The 21,487-nt window shown below is 36.5% G+C and overlaps 1 protein-coding gene and 1 long non-coding RNA gene across 7 annotated transcripts in view; one reads left to right on the plus strand and one right to left on the minus strand.

The window, feature by feature from the left end:
* LOC137468640 (uncharacterized) overlaps positions 1-21,487 on the minus strand; it is a 590,084-nt gene that overhangs the window by 388,571 nt on the left and 180,026 nt on the right. The gene's annotated exons all lie outside the window — the stretch shown is intronic.
* The window catches only part of EPHA6 (EPH receptor A6), a 367,788-nt gene that overhangs the window by 175,711 nt on the left and 170,590 nt on the right, over positions 1-21,487 (plus strand). For all 6 annotated transcript variants that reach the window (XM_068180480.1, XM_068180478.1, XM_068180483.1 and 3 more), the window contains 2 exons: positions 2,285-2,440; positions 10,460-10,795. In XM_068180480.1, coding sequence (XP_068036581.1) covers positions 2,285-2,440; positions 10,460-10,795 — 492 coding nt within the window. The remainder of the gene's footprint in view (positions 1-2,284; positions 2,441-10,459; positions 10,796-21,487) is intronic.

Below are 21,487 nucleotides of genomic sequence, written 5' to 3' on the forward strand. Positions count from 1 at the left end.
ATTTTTTCCCTCCACCTTCTCCATGAGTATGTATGTGCTTTCTTTAAAAGACCATGTCAATAACATAATTGCTTTAAATACAATAGAGATTACCATTTCAGAATAAAACATTTGCTTTTTGTTTTAATTGGAAATAAATCTTCTCCCTGAGTCTTATTTTGAAATAGTGAAGTTCTTGAATTTTATACAAAATATTGCTCTTGAAAGAGAAATCTGTGTTTCTTTTGATCCAAAGTAATTTGTTGTTTGGCAGACAGAAAGGAAGAAGGAATGATTTCAGAACTGACAGACATGAATTTCAGAAGTAATAAGGATTTTAAAGAGTGCTCATTTTGCTTTGAATGCAACTGTAATCTGGAATAGTCAGCCCTTTAGTCACAAAGGTCACATATGAAATAGAGCAAGAATTTAATATTTATCAGGGCAGGATTTGGGCATAAGAAGATAAGGAGGAGCAGGCAAGCACCCTTCTCCCAGTTTTGCCTTACCTCCTCTATTCCTTCCAGCAAAGCTGAGATGAGTCAGTGCCTACAGCCTGTGTCTACAGTGTTGCCTTCTTCCCTGCACCAAACCTGCTGCCTTTCTAATCAGTAGAAAATTGCCACTCACTATAATCACAATGGCATCAGACCAGTAGTCTACTTCCAAGAGGAAAATCCCTGCTGTTCCCACCCCTTTTATCTCTAACACCAGAAATCCTTTTTTTTTTCTTTCCCAGTCAGTGACAGCAGGGCAGGATACCTCCCTAATGTCTATTCAGCAAAGTCAGAACAGCACACTAGGAGGAGAACTGCTGAAATTGCTGGGTCAAAATTAAGCTCTTGAAATTGCATTTGAAAAATTGGCTCTTGGGTTCTGAGAGGCAATCAAGTGTTATCTTTTTCAGTGTCATCTTATTCCTTTTCATTCAGCTGCTGCTGAAACTGCTTTTATATCAAGAAAGGCTTTCGGAATCAGAAGAAAAACTGATCCTGTATATGTTATCTATGAGTTGATACTTTTTAATAACTCAGTTAATATGAACTGACACTGAATCCATTGCATGCATACTTTGAGGTACTTTTTAAAAACACCTTATTTTAAATCTTTTTGTATCATATTACAAGAAAAGGAAGTACTGCCTATTTCCTGTAGCAGTATAAAGAAAATAGTCTTGAATATGTCAAAGTGAGAAAAAGCCACATGGAACCTCAAAATTATATTTATAGTGCTGATTTCCATTGTACTGCTGAAGGAGTCAAGAGGAAAAGGAGCCTGTAAAATCTGCACATGTCTGAGTTGCTCTTTAATTTTTAATGTTTTCATATGGGGAAGCCAGAAAACAGAAGCTGCAACACATGGTTGGCATGTGCAAATGTGGTAGCTGGCAGGAAAAGAAAGAAATCTCTGTTTAAATGTGTGTGATGAAGTCTGAGGATGATTTTAAAATAATATCTCAGTATCCACGCCCAAGAGATCTGGGATAAGATTTATTTTAATAACTTGTTTCTGCCTTAAATACCAACAAAAACAAGGTTTGTGAGTTTGTGCTGTGGTTAAGAACAGCAGGGACCCCAGCTCCCAGTAACTGGGGAAGTGATGAGCTCTGAGCATCCCAATGTTCCCTGTCCAAGGCTGGCTGCTCTCCAGGTTGTTTCCCAACCCAATCAGGAGAGCCTCAGGCTTGTGCAGATTTGTGCTGGAGGCTGTCAGTGTCTCCTTCCTTCATCTCTTCCTTCATCTCTTCCTTCATCCCTTCCTCATCCTCCAGCCTCTGGTGCCAACAGGGACCAGCTGATGTGGCCCTGCTCTCAGAGGTTTCTTGGGGTGCTGTAGGCAAGTCAAACCAGCCATAAATATTTAGGGATGTCATCCTTGTCTCATCAAGGAGTTGTGGGGGTAAATATTTTAGGTATTGCAAGTTGTCCATTACTTCAGTAAGGAAGCCATATAAACAGCTCTGGCAGATATAGAAGTTATACTCAGTCTTTTTGGTTAATACATGTAGGTAAAACATAGATAATGTTTAGTGATAGTAGTGAAGTTGTTCAGAGACAATTTCAAGCAGCACTGAGGACTGACAAAAAATTGGGGAGTTATCTTTCTTAACAATTCCCCATTATATACCAAGAACAGATTCTTGGGTGTTTTTAAGTCCATATACCAAAATGAAAAATGCCAAAAATTGTATAATCAAAGCAGCTATATCAGAAAGGAAAGAAGCAGCATTATTATTGCTTGAAATAGATTTTATTTATGACCAAAATTTTCTTCTATTAATGAAACTTATCTTCTTACTTTGCAGCTTGCAGGCCTGGATTCTATAAAGCATTTGCTGGAAATGTGAAGTGCTCCAAGTGCCCTCCACACAGTTTGACTCACATAGAAGCAACTTCTGTCTGTCAGTGTGAGAAAGGTTATTTCAGAGCTGAGAAGGACCCACCAACTATGGCATGTACCCGTAAGTCTAATCATTACCAGTGTTGGCGATTCTCTTGCCTCCTTTATTTGGTTTTGTATTAAAAAAAAAAAAAACCCAAAACCTATGAGTTTGTGAAGAATTCCATTCCTGTTAATCAAGAGATTTTTTAAATCAAAATTCAAACATTACATTTCTGCTTGGCGTCTAGATAACCCTAAACATACCCAGATTTCTTAGTTTGGTGACTTTTGAACTTGTAATTCTGAGATATAATAGGAGGAGGAAGTGTAATCATTGTCATACTTGAAAATTTGCTGGTGCAAAAATTTTCAAAAAGCTGGAGTAATGTAAAGGAAAAAAACTGATATAACATGCTCTAATGTCCCCTAAGATTTAAATGAAAAGTATTGGACAAATATCCTCACACAATCAAATAAAAACTTAAAGCTCTAAAAAAGACAAGAAAATAATATTTAGAAAGGAAAAAAAATATCAAATCAGAATGAGATATCATTTAAACCTCTTGCATCATCACCTTCTTTTAACAGAGAGTTATTCCCTCTTATGCAACTGGGATAATGAAAATTCATTAGATTTTTTGAGCTTAATTTTAGAATACATAATTTTGTGATTTTTGTCTAACCTAAATTTGCCTTTAAGACAAACCTGATGTCCATCATTCTGGGGGCAGAAATTCTGAGAACATATTTTTATTACTTTGACCAATGGACTTATGTCTAGAAATACATAGAATAAGTTTTCTTACCACTTAATAAAATATTTTGTATAGATTTCCGTTCATGGTTCATTACCCACTGGGATTAATTTATTGATTGTAAAGCAACTATATCTGTTTAATCTCAAAACTGGAACAAACAGCAGTATTTGAAAAGCTGTGTGTAAAATACTATCTTTTAATAGGCCATTAAAATCACTTCTTTAGTAAAGGTGATTAAAGACTTTGCAGAATCCTCTAAGACACCCAGTTTTTGGTATAACACTGTATTAATTCTTTTGGTGGAGGATTTGATCTTGGTGCTTTTTGTGCCACCGATAAGAGAATTCTAAAAAACCAACACATTAAATTCTTAAAGTATTTTGACAGATTAAATTTACAAAATTTTTAAGAGATAAAGCCCTAAAGACAAAGTGCTGTTGTAATAGCCATCAGTGCATAGCTGTGTTTTGGGATGTTTTATGCAGCATCACGAAAAAATAACTGAGCTAACTGAATTGAGCTACCTCTTCTCATGCTGCTTTTTCCAATGATACTGGACTGGGCAAATTTGGAATAGACCTGATAATTTAAAGCTGATTTACAAATTCATAGGCACTGAGGTCATTACCAAAACCAAGACATTGTCCATCCACTTCATGTGGGTGATGGTCACTAAAAATGGCACTCCCCAGACCCAAGGCAGAAAAGTGTTAATCTAACCAGAGGATTTTCAGGGGGAAGGTAAGTCACAGCCTCTGGATACCGCAGGGGCTCAGGGTTCAGAGAGTGTCCCCCAGTCCCAGCTCACTCTGGAGCAGAACACATAGGCCTGGCATTTTGCATGAAGTATGTGAGGGAATAAACAGCATCCTTTCAGGCTTCCTACAGGAAAATGGTGATTACAAATAATTCCACTCAAATCAATGCCACAAGCACAGGCCATTAAAAGCTTACTCCCAGAGTCAAAACATCCCAGGTGTTCTTGACACTTTCATGCTTGGGAAGAGGGTTTCACTCATACATTATGCAGATGTGGCTCCATATTATTTCTAAGTCATTGATTTTTCATCGCCAAAAGCGAGTTCTTTGAAAAATTACTCAAATGTGGCATTATGATTCCATAATTATCTTTCAGGGCACAATTTTAAGCCCTGATACCCTGATTTGTTAATAAGGTAGGGAGGAGCATGAGAGCCCTGTGGCATCAGAGAGCAGTTACTTCAACACCCTGCTGATTTCTTAACAAATGTGAGTGCAGAGAGCTGCTTTGGGTGAAAATTGTAAGGAAAAACTTGGTGCCAGACCTCCACATTCCTGCTGAGGATGTCAGCCAAAATAACTGAGTGAGGTGAGGCAAGGCAAAAATCAACCACAACAGATGACAGTGCCTCATCTCACTTCAGCTTGGGAGAAGGAAAAATAAAGGAGACGGTGAAGCACATTCTGGTTTCTTGGTTCAGTGTCTTCCATTCAGCCTAGGCTGCAAAGTATCAGTACATCATTGATTGGCACAGCAGAAGTATTCATCTGACACCTACAATAATGATTATTTCACTAATTGTCAGCTCTGCTAATGACACTGAAGCTCTTGACAGGCAGACTGTGTTCTTACCTTGAACATCAGCAGTAATGGAGAGTCTTCAGGCTAAGTTATTCCCTAAGTGATATCTTCAGCCCCACTGTTTCAAATTAGTCTCTCAGTTATTAAAATTATGTTTCTGTCATAAATACAACCTCACTGCTTTTGGTAGATATGTGCAGAAGTGGCTAGTTTGAATTTAATAAACAAAGATACAGATATGAGTGGAATTTAGATTTTTCCTTCGAAACTGTAATGTTTTACTATAATAAAAGGAGTTGAAAAGTTTTAAGAAAATGAGGAATTTTGACTAAATAGACAGAAAATGCTGTGCAGAAATTAAATGCCATTTTTACATAACCATCTTTGGAAAAGATCTGCATTTTCTGTATTCATTTTCAGATTTCTGTCTTGACATGTGAGACATGACATAAGAAACAGAAATTTTTCTTGGGACCTTTGGAGGGAGAGATATTCATAAATGAAACTTAAAATGAACAGTGGATTCCCTTTACAAATTTCTTCATGTTCAAATATTTTGACTGACTTAATTGATGCCCATTTTATTTGCTTCCCCATGTCCTGCAAGGTTATATGCTTAAGATAGATATTTTTTCTCTTTTCATTCCTGTATAGGGCTAAGTATTATGGGGTTAGGCAGTATTCCTCACTCCAGAGCTCTTCCTCAGTATTGAGAAACTTGCATATGTAGCATTATGGAAAAAAACCCCACCTTGATTTAAGACAAGCATCCACTTCTTTTAGATGAGCTTCAAATCCACTTTGATTAATTCTGTGAAAATACTGTGTGCTTTTACAAAATTGTGCAGCTCTCATTTTTACTTTATGCAGCTGCATTTTGTAGAGGAGAGTGTTCACTTTGCGGAACATCGTAACAGAAATCTAATTTCAATAAGAGGAATGAAAATTACATTAGAATATATTGTTAATCTCCTTCTCCTAGGCTCTTTTCATTTGACTTACACTTCTTATCAATCTCTCACTGCTACTCTTCCTTCTTATTGTATTTCTTTGCCATACGCAAGTACTCTATCAGAAATCTCTGCATACACAGTGAGCAACAAATAGCATCATATCTAATCCCCTGTCTGATTACTCTGTACATAATGTCTAACATTTCCCACTATAAAGTAATTGGATGAATTGATCCATCATTTCAAGGTCAGGCAGACTTATATTGGTTGTCTGAGTTGTCTGAATTCCTCTCTTTTAATGTTATACTTAAACAATTTGAACCCAACACACTTATGCTCCATTCAATTACTTCTGCCACAAAGTGTATCCTCTATTTTTAAGTCAACACTGAATTTCAGCAGTGAAATCAGGCAACACATTTTAAGTCTTTATTGCCTCTACTGTGTGTGTGTGTGTGTGTGTATATATATATATATATATTATATATATATATATATACATGTAAATACATACACACTTTTTTAGCAATTTAACATTATGCTCAGACTTGGAATATTGGTTTGCAGTAACTAGCTTCCATTCTTCCTGCCTGCCTCACAGAAGAAGAATAAGTGAAAAGGGGAAAATGTAATTCTACATCAAGTGACACTAGTTATCTATGCTACATATAAAAATGCAATTATGAACTCAAGGGGCACAGCCAGATGCTGATTCTGAGTATCCTAAGGTGATGGTTAATCTTTGCCTTTCTGCTGTAACTTCAGTTGTCAAATGACATAAAATTCTAAGAGTCCAATAGAGTATAATGGACAGTTCTTACTTAAAAAGTAACAGTTTTCCAGACAGTCTTCACTCTCAAGTGTGTAAAAGACTTCATTGCCCTCACCAAACTTCTGCCGTGCTGGGTTTGCTCCTCTTCCTTCCATACACAAGAAAATGCACTTTGCCTACAGAGAGGAAGAGAATACATAAAACGAGATGAGGTGCAAAGCACTGCATGAGGCACAAACTCAGCTCTGTAGCTTTCAGAGTAGACCTGCTTCACCATAAGACATCCATGCCAGTTTCCTCCACAGAAAGTGTCAAAATACTTCCTCATTGTAATTTGTAAATGAAGCAAAAGACATTACTCATGCTCTGGCTGAGTTCCATCTCAGCAGAAGAGCTGCATGTTTTTATAATGCTCATCCATCTGAACTGTATTTTATTCTTTCGCATAAAACTCAAAGTCATGAATTTTGCTGTGAGGAAAGGATCCCTTATTTTCACCAATATACTTGTTTTTCTTAAAAGCCAATATAAGGAAAACCCCAAGAGCTTTGCATACAGATGTCTGCAGAAGGGTTATTGCTGCCAGCTTTTTCCAATGTGCCAAATAATCCTTGTATAATTTATAAATGATAACAAAGCAATCAGGCCACATTCATAAAAGCCCAGTGACACATAATTTAGCTGAATCTGAGGATTACAATTAATTGTCTCTCTTTGTTCCAAGTTCTAAATCTTAGTAAATGATTCACTGCATGTCATTACAGCTTAATATTTGCATGAAATCACAATTTAACTGGCATAATTTAACAGCAATTAAAAAGCTATTTAATCCTCATGCAAATTGGCATGAGGGGCCTTGAGTATGAAGTGTATTTGTGGGTTTTTCCTGCATTTGCAAGAGGACAGTCATATACTTTAATACACCTCTAACATAATTGATAGTTTTCCTTTTCACTGAAATGTGAATGCACAAGAATATGTGATTTTTCTTACAACTGAGAAATAAGTCACAAACCATAAGAACTTTCGCTCTCTAGTACAAAAGAAAAAAATATATTTTTAAAAGAGTATTTTATTTACTGTATTGATTCTTCTATAGATGCCATTCCATATAGTACAAAGAAAATCTGATAGAAAATCAAAATCCACAAAGCCAGACAAAACCCTCCTATTGCCCAGATTCATATTCATTCCAATTTTGGGCCTGCCAAAATTGATGAAATAATACCAAAACTACTTGAGCTGTAATGACCTGTTGTCATACTATCTATAGTTTATGTAAGATTAAATTTAAGCCAGTTTTAGAACACTGACTCCAATCCTTCAAGCAATTACACAGCTGCTTAGTTTTACGTGCATTAATATTACCAATTATTTCAAGGGGATTACTCATCTACTTAAAGTTATGCACATATGGAAGTGCGATTACGGCTCATCCTCCATATTCCTAAAACTCCTCCATGGTTTTAACAGTGGGAATTTGTTAAGATCCAGCCATTATTTAATTCTCACAGCATGGTTTTAGCGGAAACATAATTATTCCTGGCTTCTGAATATAAAGAATAAGAACTAAAGCTGAAGTAATGTGTTCTGGTTTTAGCTTATTCCGATCTCAGGACTGTTTTCTAGAGTAGCTAGAACTGTTATCCTCATGGTTATTTTATGGGAAGATTTGTGATCTATTAACCATAAACTCTGGACAGATAAATGTATTAATAAATGCTCATCCATTCAAAAGATTTTAAGCTTTCTTATTCACTAAAAAAATGCAAAGCAGCGTAACACTTCCATCTATTTTAAATATCAAGTGCTTGAAATCCAGCAGGTAACTCATCATTTATTTCAGGGCAAAGTTAATTACTCTCTTATTAAAAGTTACAAGTAAATACCAGAAATGAAAAAGTGGCTGAATTATAGTCCACAGAAAAGCTTAACGTTTATTATTCACATTAGAATTCCCACACAATACCAGCTTTTTTATTTACAAGCATTCCAGATTTTTTACCCATGCTTATGCCACATAAGTAAATAAAAGCCATCACTTAAAATTATGAATGTTACACTCTGTGTAAAAATTAGCTGGTGTCATTTGCAAACGATTCTTGTAGCCTTTCAGTCTGCTTAAGAAACTCTGAAATAAGAAAAAGCTCACTCAATATTTTGCCAGTGTCTCAATCAAAAATTTATGCCTAAGTCCTCTTGGCAGTTTTATAAATCATCAAAAGCTGCAAAGCAAGCTGAAAGTTTTCCAAGTTCTGCTAACCATTGGTGAAGCACTGTGATTTTATTGAGAGCTGGGAATATAATGCTTATTCAACTCATTCAGCCCAAAAACCCCAGAGGTCAGCAGTTGGGTTTACCACAGTCATCTCACATATATCAACACCAGGAGTATAAGGCTTCACATTTTTCCAAGTCCACATTTCTTATAATAATTTTTATTTTGGGATTACTTCCAAATTGGTTTTGAAAATCATACATCTGTAAGTGCTTGCTTGAAACATGTTAAGTGGAAGAAGAGTAATACAATAAGAAATTGAGATTATTCAGGTATCTTATAACAATCCTTTCCTTTCACCCCTTAATTCCTATCTAAACAATAATTAGGTGGTAAAGTTCTTCTGTTAGACTGTGGAATCTGATATAGAATCATAGAATTGTAGGATCGTTAAGGCTGGAAAGACCTCAAAGATCACCAAGTCCAACCTTAGACCAATCACCACCTTGTAAAGCAGACCACAGCACTAAGTGCCACATCCTGTGGTTTCTTCAACACCTCCAGGGAATTTGGTTTTACTGCCTCTGAGAGCAGTAAATTCTAATGCCTAACCACCCTTTCTGTGAAGAAATTCTTCTTGATGTCCAGCCTGAACCTCGTCCTGGCACAGTTTGAGGCCATTTCTTTTTTTCTATCACTTGTTGCCCAAGAGAAGACACCAACCCCCACCTGTACCCTCCTGTCATTGGAGAGCAATAAGGACTTCCCTGAGCCTCCTTTTTTCCAGGCTGAACACCCCCAGCTCCCTCAGCTTCTCCTCATCTGTCTTGTGCTCCAGACTCTTCTCCAGCTCCATTGCCCTTCTCTGGACATTCTCCAATCCCTCAATGACTTTCTTTAAGTGAGGGGCCCAGAACTGGACACAGGACTCGAGGTGCCTCACCACTGCTCAGTACAGGGGCAATCACTAGATAATGCTATATATTTATATATGATTTCCATGTCATCCTACACAGTAAGTCAGCAAGCAGCTTAAAGCTTGTTGGACAGTCCATGACTGTTGTGTGATGAGTGGGAAATTGGAAGTGAGTCACTTGTGGTTCTCTGGCAGTGCACAGACAGCTCTAACACCTGCTTGTTGTCTTTGCATTCCTCCTCATAGCTTTAAAGTACTTTTTCTTCTGCTTGCTGATCATCCTTTTAGACCTTTAAGTTGAAAAGCTGATGTCTTCACTGTTATCCTGATGCTGATGAGATGCCAGGTGGGAAAGAAAGAAAACTTGTAAACTGTTTCTTATGCCTAATAGTCTTGGACTGTTGCCACCTAACCCTGTTAATGAACAGCAACAAATAAATATCTGGCAGTGCAAAACTAATACAAACAATTTTACCTCTTGTCTTTATTCCAAAGCTGTTATTTATTTATTACTCAATTTGTCTCTTACAAAATATTAAAGATTTTAAGTCTCAGAAAGGCCTACATTGCTAGACATAAAATAAGGATATAAATTTTGTGGTTAGAGGTCTGCCTCAGTATCCCACAGCATCAAGAGCCATTTAGTGAAAATTTGTGTTATCTAGTCTAGGTTTGACATTCCTAAGTCTTTTTTGTGTTGCCTTAAATTCTTTCTGAGTTAATTCTAAGTTGTTTTGATTATTCAGCTTTTTATGATGTCACCGATTTATTGTTCTTTTTTCTCAAGGATTGTATGCAGACAACTTTTTGAATCTGTCATTGAAATGTAGCTCTTATTTGCAAATAATTGCCTCAAGGCAATTTTTATTCTCCAAAGCAGATAACACTGGCTTACCAGGCTTTCCCCTCCTTTTCTGCAGGGCCACCTTCTGCTCCGAGGAATGTGGTTTTTAACATCAACGAGACAGCTCTGATGCTGGAGTGGAGCCCCCCGAGTGACACGGGCGGGAGGAAGGACCTCACCTACAGCGTGGTCTGTAAGAAGTGCGGCTCGGATGCCAGCCAGTGCGAGATCTGCGGCGGCGGCATCCGCTTCATTCCCCGGCACACGGGGCTCACCAACTCCTCCGTGACCGTGCTCGACTTCGTGTCGAACGTCAACTACACCTTTGAGATCGAGGCCACCAACGGCGTCTCAGAGCTCAGCTTCTCCCCCAAGCAGTTCACAGCCATCACGGTCACCACGGACCAAGACGGTAAGTGCTAGCTCTGCGTGTCTGTCGCCATGTCCCTGACACCTGGGCACTCGCCGGGGGATCCTGCGTTTCTTGGAAGCCTGGGTCAGTGGTTGGGGGGTTTTGCAGATTGCTAACTGTTTTTAAGTTCCTTCTATGAGGACGTTCGGCTTCTGCTGATGAGGGAATGCATCATCATTAAATGCTTTTGGCAGGTGGCCCTTGACCCCGTCACACAGGCACAAAACCATACCTTTCTGTTTAAAATTAAGTGCAGGCCTTAGCCATCTGAGACCAGCTGTGTCAGTAGCTCATCAGAGCTGGAGTCTGTCTTGATGCTTTTGCATCTTCAGTTTTGCAAGAGTAAAACACCACAGGTTATCCATTACAGCTCCACAATTCGAAGGCAGAGAGAAAGTGAACTCACTTTCTTTGGTATCTGTGTTTCATAGCACGAATACAGCCTGCCTCACTGTAATATTCTTCTGCATCTGTATGAACTATTTCCTCAGGCGAGCTATCCTGATAGATTCTTTTTTATTCCTTTAATTGTAAACTTTGCATTATTGTTGTGAGCTTTTTCTTGCCCCCATTTCAGTTTGAATTCATGTCCAAGGTGAATCTTTGTGAGAAACATGGGGAAATAAAAGAGCTCTCAATTTTTTGTTTATTTCTGCAACTTTTTCTTCTTTAGAAATACTTACTGTGCCAGGAAAGAGCATCGTAGATTAGCAACAATGCAGTCCATATAGCACTCCTCTCTTCTGGCTTGTGTAACTGCAGACAAGAAGGTTATTTCAGAATTATCCCTTGCTGATATTTGTTCCAGAAATGTTTTTCACCTGCTGTGCAGTGACATTGCAACTGCAGCTGAAATGTTTAATGTAGAACAGGGACTGAGCTGGCAGAACTGCTGTTTGCAGTAGAACACATTTGATTATATGTTTCTGCTCAGTAAAAGTGCTAATGTTCAGGAGCATCCTATTATGTTCCACTTGTAGGGAAGGCCCTGGGTTCTTTCACTGATCAGCCTAGCAAAACTCTGCTTACCTGTGTATCTGGGATGAGTAGTTTTGTCGATGAGTAAGTAATGACTCGTTTGCCTTTGGGCATACAAAAAATGAACAGCTTGCTGTGATGATGATGATAACAATGACAGTGATGATAATACTAATAATATTCATGAAAATTGATTTGAAAAGGCACAAAACCCACTCGCTCACTGTCCATGATGGTAACAGAAGATAGAAGATGCCTAATGATATATAGGCCTTGAACTGAGACTTGCCTGAAGCACTGAGGCACTGTATCATGTTGGAAACCTGCATCGCCCTTTTCCTTTCTCACTAAAGGGAGAAAGTGAGGTGCCAGAAACTTCCCCTGTGGAAACTTCCTTTTGGATGTTTTGCTCCATGGTATTAAATGCAGTCACCAAGCTCACCCAGGTGGAGGTCACCTGAAATACAGTTCATTTTTAAAGTGGATAACAGCTGTGTGAACACAGCTTGTGATGTGTGTTTAAGTGGTAGGCTTTAAAAAAATTAAGTTTTTTGCTGTTGTCTGTCCCTGGTTTAAGGATATAGATTTTCTCTGCAGTTTACTAAAAACATGGAAAAGACCAATGCTTTGATAGTTTTTGACACACTGACAGTAAACTCTAGACTGTTTGCATTCTCTTTAATAATTCTTACATTACTAAAAATGCTATTGGAAAGGCTTCAGAGGATTTAAGACCAGATTTTCAGAATATCTGTCAGTTTATCTGGATATAAAAAGACAGCTTTGCGTGAGAAAGCGTTGTAATAAATGAAATGGAGTTGTATATAAAATGTAGTTTTAAAGAAAAAAACATCTCTGTAGGCTTACAGGCTGTGTAGTTGTATAAAACTATAAGCATGGTGCCTATATAGTTAAAAGGACAAGAAAAAAATGCAAACGTTGTATGAAATGTGGAAGAAAATTCATGGAATTTTTGTTGGTGGAAAGTATGGAGAGAAAAATGGACATATTTTTGAGTTATTTTAGTCATAAATAAGAAGGGTTATAGAAAAAGCTAGGGTATCCAACCTCAGAAAAGTAAGCTATAGAACTAAAGCTTTGGAACATTGCAGAGATTTTATTATAAACTCATTGTTGGCAGTCTTTCCTTATAATCTGAATTCTTATGCAATGGGTAGTAGTTATTGCATGATGCTGCAGGTTTGTGCACATATTCATAGAAAACAAAGATCCAAGATTAAACATATGACATGACAACAAAAATATATTCATTTTTACAAGGATTGCTTTTCCAGAAGTAGAAAGATATTGGTTTAAATCCTTTTTTTTTTTTTTTTTGCATTTGATGTCTAATGTGAAAGATACAGGTGTGCAATAAATTACACTCACACAACATATTTATTCCCTGTTGATACTACCTTTTTATATGCAATCTTTTCCTACATACTGTTTTAATGGTTTTGGTATGCACGTTGCATGAAGTGCAAGACCTCTTTATAAATACATTAATTGTTTTATTCAGGTGTCATATCTTTGTTAAGAATACACACCAAAATCTTCTGCTGTTGGAAGTCCACACCATTCTGTTAGTGACAATCATCTAGAGTAGGGGTTTTTTTTATTTTATTTGAGCATATTGGATTTACTTCCCTCTAGTGGCCTTTTCTTTTGAATGGTTTGTGTGAAATTAACAGATTCATCATTAAGCATGCAAAATTATTCACTTGTTCTTCAGGGGGTTTTCTTTTCTCTCTTTTTGGAGAACAATGTTGCTGAATAAAGTAATTTAGTGAAGAGTTCTGTGGGCATCCACAGAAACTGAAGAATTGTATTCTGCCATATTAGTGAAGAGAGCAGTCTGAGAGCATCAAAGAGGGGGAATATTTGCTGACAGGAGAAGTGAACTAATTCAAAAGTGATTAAAGCTGATTTTTATGCACAGAGCTCTACCACAACTAATACTAAAATCTTAACTGCCTCCTCATGCAGTCACAAGTATCAACAAGATTAAGTACAGTACTCAGCTTTAACAGTGACAAGGAGAAAACTGAAGGAAAGTAACACATTAAAAAGGCTTTGCAAACTGCATCCCTCAAACCTCTCTGTAATTTGATGTCTAAAGCATTACCAGACCAGATCAAATACTAAAAAAAAATTACTAACATTAATATGAGTAAGTCTTGTAAAATTCACTTGGTAATATTGATTACCTTTTGTTTTAATTTCATACAAGGACTCATAAATTTGACATCCATGGGTTTGGTTTTTTAACCCTTGGCTTCATTAGGAAACAAAATTTCTGTGGCCACATTGTCTGTCAGACACCACAAAGAAATATGAACCCATTAGCCAACATGAGTTTGATAACAGCAAAAAAAGGTTCAGCTGAATTGTGAAGAATGACCCTTCAGGCACCATGCCCTTGGTTAGGTGTGCAAGCTGAAAAGCAAAGTTCAGCTATGTGAGGGTTGCTCTCTGTATTTGGCACCAGCTGACTGACCACTCAGTCTGCCTGTTGACTGCCTAGCCAAGAAAATGTATCTATTTGTGATCTTGAGCAAGCAAATCATGTGCTGAGTCTTGTCCAGCCAGTATGGCAAACAAGGATAGGGCAGGGTGGGTTAGGAAGTATAAATGTTGCAGATGGAGAGATGAAGGAAGTGATCTGTATGCTACCCTTGAGTAGCTTTGTTTCAAAGTGTTTGGAGATACCAGAATAAATCCCCACTTTAAACTCAGATAAATGGACAGATAAACAAGTTTCTGCTCAGAAAAGCACTTAAGCAAAGTTCCTGCTCAAGAAGGAACATTAGTACATATTAAAGCACTTTCCCAAATCACTGCTAAAGTGATTTGTAAACAACTGAAAGATAAAACATGTTTTCACAAAAAGCCTCATCAAAAATGTTTAACAATGCTATTGTTCAGAAAATTGCCTGGATTCCCTTTCTTTATGTGAGGAAGTTTTATACAGCAGTAAATATGCTGAGTACAAAGTAATTGTGCTCAATCAATTTTATATCATTGTGTGAAGAAGCAGAGAATTGTATGCTAAATTGTGATTTATGTTTCCCTTATGACTAATGGAAGGAAGAGACATCTCAATATATAACTTTCTTAGCATGCCATAGTGTCTGCATTGCCTAAAGAAAATTCAGAAGTACTTGAGGTTTTTCATGCATAATTAAAGTAGTAAATCATGAATAATTAAGCAAAACAGAACTTAGACCAGTAGTTCCTATTTCCAAATAACAGTCCATGTATGCTTTCATTCACTCTGCATTCATACATTCTATTCCTTTAGAACAGAGGGGGTTTAACCTTTACACTACAAGGAGTGGAAGTATGAGACATATCCCAAGTGGTGGAAAGTTTACACTGGAGAAATCCCCGTTCTGCCACTGCATTCTGGAAGGTCGTCTCCTTGCTCAGTTCTGCTGTTTGTGGGTGACTCTGGTTTCTGTGACATCAAAGACCTGCTACCAGCTGGTAGACTCTTAGGCACAAGAGGCTTCACTCTGAGGGCACACACCCTACCACTGTATTAAACACTTGTCTCATTTTCTGTGTCTGTATAGTGTTGACAGCTGAGAGTTTCAGTCAGACCCCAAAAGGGCAAATCTGTCAGGGTTCTGTTGTGTAATACATCTTATTTTATGTGAGCCATTGGCAGATACATTCTAGGTGATGTTTCCTTATCTGATGGTAAAATCTTGCCAATGTTTGGAAGTGTTTAATCTAATTCCTTTCTCTAACTAAGTTAAGGTCTATTTCTAGTACAGGTGGCTCCTCAGACATATTTATAGCTCAGTGGACACAGTCTGTAGAATGAGGAACCTCTTATCACTCAATGCTGTTGGAATCGATGAATACCTGGAAGGATTTCGGTGTCTCTTCCAGGAATAAACATGACTGTATCACCATGAATTAAAGGCATGAAGTATTGTAAGCACTGTGGAGATGGTGTAAGTGGTAATGCTACGAGAACAGGTTATCAGTTTATCAAGATTAATCCTTGTGGCTGGTGACAGTAGGGTTTCAGGATCCTCACCAGGGTGGCACAGGAAATCCCTGTTCATTCATCCTAAATTGATTCCCATAGTAGCATCCAACATTCACCCTAATCAAAAGTCAACTTTCTTTTTTTCCCCCCGAGTCTCAAATCTCTGCAGAGAAGGTTGTTATGTGTGACTTTAAAGTCAAGAAGGCCTCTCTTTTCGTAATGACACGATGAAGCCCCTTTGAACCATCTTCCAAACTGTTTATGTTAATAGCTTATAAATCTAAAGGAACAGCTCTTTTTAATGGCTGATTATTGGAATAGCAGATCAAATAAAAGCCAGGTCTGAAACAGTGACAAAACCCTCCATCAGACATTGCTAGAGCTTAAGCCCACATGAAAGAACATGACATTTTCATAGATGACAATAAAAAAGAACTTTATGGCATTTGTTTACTGGACATCTACAGCTGCATTGAGAGTTCCACCCAACGCTGCACTATTATCATCATTACTGATGCTATTTTTGTGAAAAATTTGAAGAGAAATATCAACTTCTTGGTAACTGGCTAGGGACAGTCTGTAAACATGTATACTGAAGGTGATGTGAAGACAGCAAAAAGTACAATATTTTAAAAAAGCTTGAGATGCATGATAATACATTTAAACAATACATTTTTTTAAGGAATTCAGCATTATGTAAACAATATTCAGTATGTTTATGATAATGACTATATATGCATATTTATAGCAGTGTGTATATAAATTAAGCATTTTCAATTGGAAAGAAAACCACAAGAAAGAAATTCTGCATCTCAGTTCTCAAACTTGTACAGGTCTGCCAGAATTAAGAGTTTAAAGCCAAGGTCTTTGTGCAACATAGTTATTAATCACAGATTTTCATCTGCTGGTCATCTCTGTACAGCTACACTACTTGTAGCTGATGTTTCTTTGCACATGTGCCTGATTACTATACAGTATTCATAGGAGAAAAGTGCTTTTGAAGCAATCTTGATTTTTTTTTTTCTGAATGGGTTTTTTAATGCTTATAAATTTTTTAACAGATATGTTCTTTTTCTGCTGGAAAATTTGGATGACCAGTTCATTTTTTTAAGGTAGCAAAAGTCAACCTGGTTGCATTTACTTTCATCTCTCAAACACCAGAATTAGCCATAAATGAGTCAGCCAATGCATACATTTTAAGATACATTCCTCTCACTTGCACAATATGAGGAGAACAAAATTAAATTCTAGTTTGAATGAGAAGGGGAAAGGTTAATCAATGCTGTATTTTTTCTCACAATTTACTTACCAGTGTGGTCTTTCAGCTTCTGTAATCTTTTCTTTCATTGCAGAGTGCACCATTATTCATAACCATTAGCAATTTGTCCATAACATGCATTTTCAGCAGATTTCTGTTTTAAATGGTAGTCGCTAAAATGCAACACCCAAATGCTGCAACAATTTTATATTTAATAATAATAGTTTATTTCAATTTGTGAAAGAGGTATTTGTGGAGTAATATGTAAAATAGTAATTACAAAGAAACTGGCAGGCACACTGCACTAAGATAAGAAATATGCCTTGATTTTGTTTGTTCCTCTTGTAGTCAGTAGATGTGAAGGGCATTCAGCACATGATTAAAACCCCTAAGAATGAAATGTGCATTTATTGATTTTGGTGATTTTAACTAGAATGTCAAATAAGCTCATTGGTGCTATCTCCGCACTCACCTAAGAACCATGTTAAGATAATTAAGCACATTTCAGTTATCTGGAACCTCTCACAATGAATGATGCACAGTGGAAAGGATCACCATTGAGTATTCTAGTCAGGGTAGGGAACAAGGTATTTCAGGTATAAACTGAATTAGTGAATCAGAAATTTCTGCAACAAATGTTAATTGACCACCTCAGGAAAATCTTCAGAGTCACATCAAGAACCTTCTGTTTTCAAAGTTTACTGAAACATTTCTGAAATATATTTCATTAAAAAACAAAACCAGCCAACCAAACTAGAAAAACCAAGAGCAACACAAAACCAAAGGGAACTTTGGTGTTTACCGTGCATGATAAGTGAAATCATGATTTCTGTTGCATTCTTGGTAAAAGTCGTGATTTTGGATAAGTGTAGTAAAGGAAGACATTCTTCATGAATGGTCAATCTGAAAAAATTCATGTTTATACATCTCATGACTTTGACACAAATCTTTAGGGAGTGTGTTCAAAATGAAAGATACAGGAAATTACAAACCAATTCTGATAATGTTCAGGGTCTTTAAAGCAATAATGTTTCAACAGTTTGCCTGATTAATTTGCTTCCTAAAAGTAGTTTCTTCGTTACACTCAACAACTCTTGACTCTTCCCTATGCATTTGCCTTAGGCTCACATTTTGGAAATAGTTTTAATTTATACACAATAATGGCATTAAATTGTGCACTTTGGAATGAGAGCAGACTCAAATTTACATAGTTTCCTAAGCTTTAGAAGTTTATTTTACAGCTCTGTTAGCTTCAAGATATTTCTAATAACGTGCTTTTACCTTTTTCTGCCCTGACTAACAATGAGAGACATCTGTTTGCTCTCTTCATATCCATGTTGCATATTTAAATGTTTTCCTACTGTGGTAACATTTATTCTGTGGTCCTATGAATGAATAATAAAGATTGCTCCTCTGGAAAGTTTATAGTATCCAGAGTATGCACACCTAATATTTAATTTAGAAGTGCGTGTTGTATTTAAAAACACCCTTTCTTGAATTTTAAAAATGCCTACTTGAAGTGAGACTTCATATTAGAGTGTGAATACTCATCTGTCAGAGATGAGACAAGAAGTGTCAGGATTGGGGGATGCATTCCTGGCCAGGGACAAAAAAGAAAAAAGCCACTCTCATAATCTGCTAAAGCTTATTTCCATCTAGAATGCAATGTCTGGTTTCCAGTGAGAACTGGTTTTTGCATATTAAATATGCATATTTTTCTTTGTTTCTCATCTTTTAAGGCTTCCCTTAAAACCTTCAATTAAACAGGAATAATATCAGTTATTCAAGACAAGCCTAGAGGATCAAAAGTGGGCTTTTTCAATAAAACCATTTTAAATCCTTTTCATACTTCTTGACCTGGAGCAAGTGCAACTAATTCTGTGAAGGACTAGCTTTTCAGAGTATTTTGGTTTTTGTTGTTTTCACTTGCTAAAGTGACGTACATTGCATCAGATACAAGCATTTTATTTTGCCTGATGTGTAGAGTCAAGATAGCCACAAGGAGAATGAAGACACACAAAACCATTCCCATGGCAAATCTGAGTGAAAGAAAGAGCCGTGGTAATGAAATAATTTATAGTATGAAAAATAAACTAACAATTTTTAATAATTTTTTTAACAGGTATATTCAGCAAATTGGACTTATTTCATCACCATATTTCTTTCTTGAAATAAGTGTCATCTTTTACATTAAACCCCCAGTATTTTAAAACTGAAGTTTTAAAGCAAATATTTACAAGCAATCTCTAATTGCAAAATTAGATTTAATGTCCCAAAGCTGTTTTACTACCAGTCAGCTACAGATGTCCCACTGGATAAAAATGCAAGGCAGTCCTAGCTCTGCTCCTGTTCCCTGAATACTCCTCTGCTCTTGCTTAGTTCTTTGCCTTCATCCTCATTAATTGGATAATTAGTCACAACTTTTCTGCTGAATTAATGGCAAACCTTATAAATTGCTGCAATGTTAATTAAATCTAATTCTTTGAATGAATTTACATTTGCAAGAATTATCTTTTTGCTTATTCTATCTGAATATGTTGATTTTTTAAACTTTTATTTTCCATATTATTTTAAATAATGCATGCAACTGCTTTTAAATCATGAGCTTGATCTCTAATTGTATTGAAGTGTTTAGATATTAGTGAACATTTCCTAAGTGATTTATAAATTCTAACTTCTTACACATGGCAAACGGCTATTGCATGTTCCTGTAAACCACTGACAAGTTGTTCAGCCAGTTTCCAATACTGACTTTTACAGTTTAGAAGTGAATTACCATTATATTATATTAGCTCAAATTTGCCTGTAAAAAAAATTTGTCTGATTCCAGTAACTGGCTCATATATACTTTGTATCAAACTCCAAGCTCCATTTTTCAAAATTAGATTGTTCTTCTAAAATTTTCTAATAATTCTTTCTTTTATCCTGTAATTTAAGATCAATGAAGGCTAAAAAAATTTACAGGGTAGGGTAGGGGAGTATTGGGATTGAGGAAATTCAGTTCAAGGATGATGGGCTGCAGTCTATCATCAATAGAGAAAATATGAGTTTGTCTTTTCCCTCAATTCATACATTTTTCTGTCAAGATAGAAATATCACTAACTAGACATGAGATGAAATTTTGATGTCTCATTCATAGATAAAATTTATTCTAAAAGAGAAAATATTTTAATTAATGTTTCAGCATCTCTCTATACAAATTTACAGAAACTATTGATTTCAGTTTATAAGTAATACAGCTCTAACCTAGGAAGTCTTCAGAGAAAGTAAACAGAGGAAATAACATTTTTCTAATGTGGTGTTGAATAGCATTTAACTTTAAATATGCTTGCTTGAAATTGGAAGTGATTTTTTTTTTTGATCAAAGAAGCAGGTTAAGAGCATGGAAGATGAAAATCTGTACCTTTTCAGAGAACAAATGTGGCTGCAGAGCTGTATTAACTTACTTCCCTGATGTGTAATATTTTGGTGCTGGGAAATTATCTTGAGCAGAAGAGTAGAGTTTAATCTGCATTCATCTCCTTGACCTTTTCCTGAAACAATCAGGTTCAGTGGTGCCAGTGTCAGTGGTAACCTTTGCTGCATGAAACAGCACACTAACACTGAAAATTGATTCATCTCAGCTAAACAAAAAAAAGTTTGTGAGATTTATGAAGGTAAATTTCACTGAGAATAGCTTCTCATGGTGCAACCCATAGGAGCTGATGTAGAAGAAAGTTGTGTCCCAACACCTCCAGCCCTGCCCCAAACACACCAAGGCATCACCATGGGCTGTAAGGGTTTACCACCACATTCCAAAGTGTGTCTCAGTGCACTTCTCTGCAGGGTTAGGGACATGCTGCAGGAGGTTTTATCTATTGATCTGTTTAGCAGCTTATCCAATATCAAATTTGCTTCATTGTTGTCTCCTTTTATAATTATTCCTTTACTGTAGGAAGTAACTTTACTATAATTCTTCCTTTACTTCCTTTACCTACTTTGTAACAGAACTGGTTCATAAAGATGGCCTAACATTTCTAGCTAAGCATCAGGGATGTTACAGCGACAGTTCTGGGTGGTGAACAATTCCAAAAGAAAATCCATGCAGATATTGGTCTTCCATATTCATATCTATAGTAGAATTCTGGATAAACTTCCTAGATAATCTTTACATTCTCATAAGCATCATTAAGCTAAGCTCTTTTAAGCACCACTGTGAATAAAATTTGTTTGCCTTTCAAGATGATGGTTTTATTGTCAGACATTAAAAATGTGGCTTTCTAAGGCAGTTTAGGGAGGATAATCTTGACATCTTCAAAAAAACTGGAGTGGGTGGAATATATGTCAGTTTTTATGAGCACATCACTATTAGTCTCAGTTGATGGAAGATCAAAATTAATTAAAATATCAATATGATTTTTTCTATAATTAAAGATATTTGAAGGATAAAAAAGGCAAAATACTATATATAGTT

This window comes from Anomalospiza imberbis, chromosome 2 (assembly GCF_031753505.1).
Source record: "Anomalospiza imberbis isolate Cuckoo-Finch-1a 21T00152 chromosome 2, ASM3175350v1, whole genome shotgun sequence".
NCBI lineage: Eukaryota > Metazoa > Chordata > Aves > Passeriformes > Viduidae > Anomalospiza > Anomalospiza imberbis.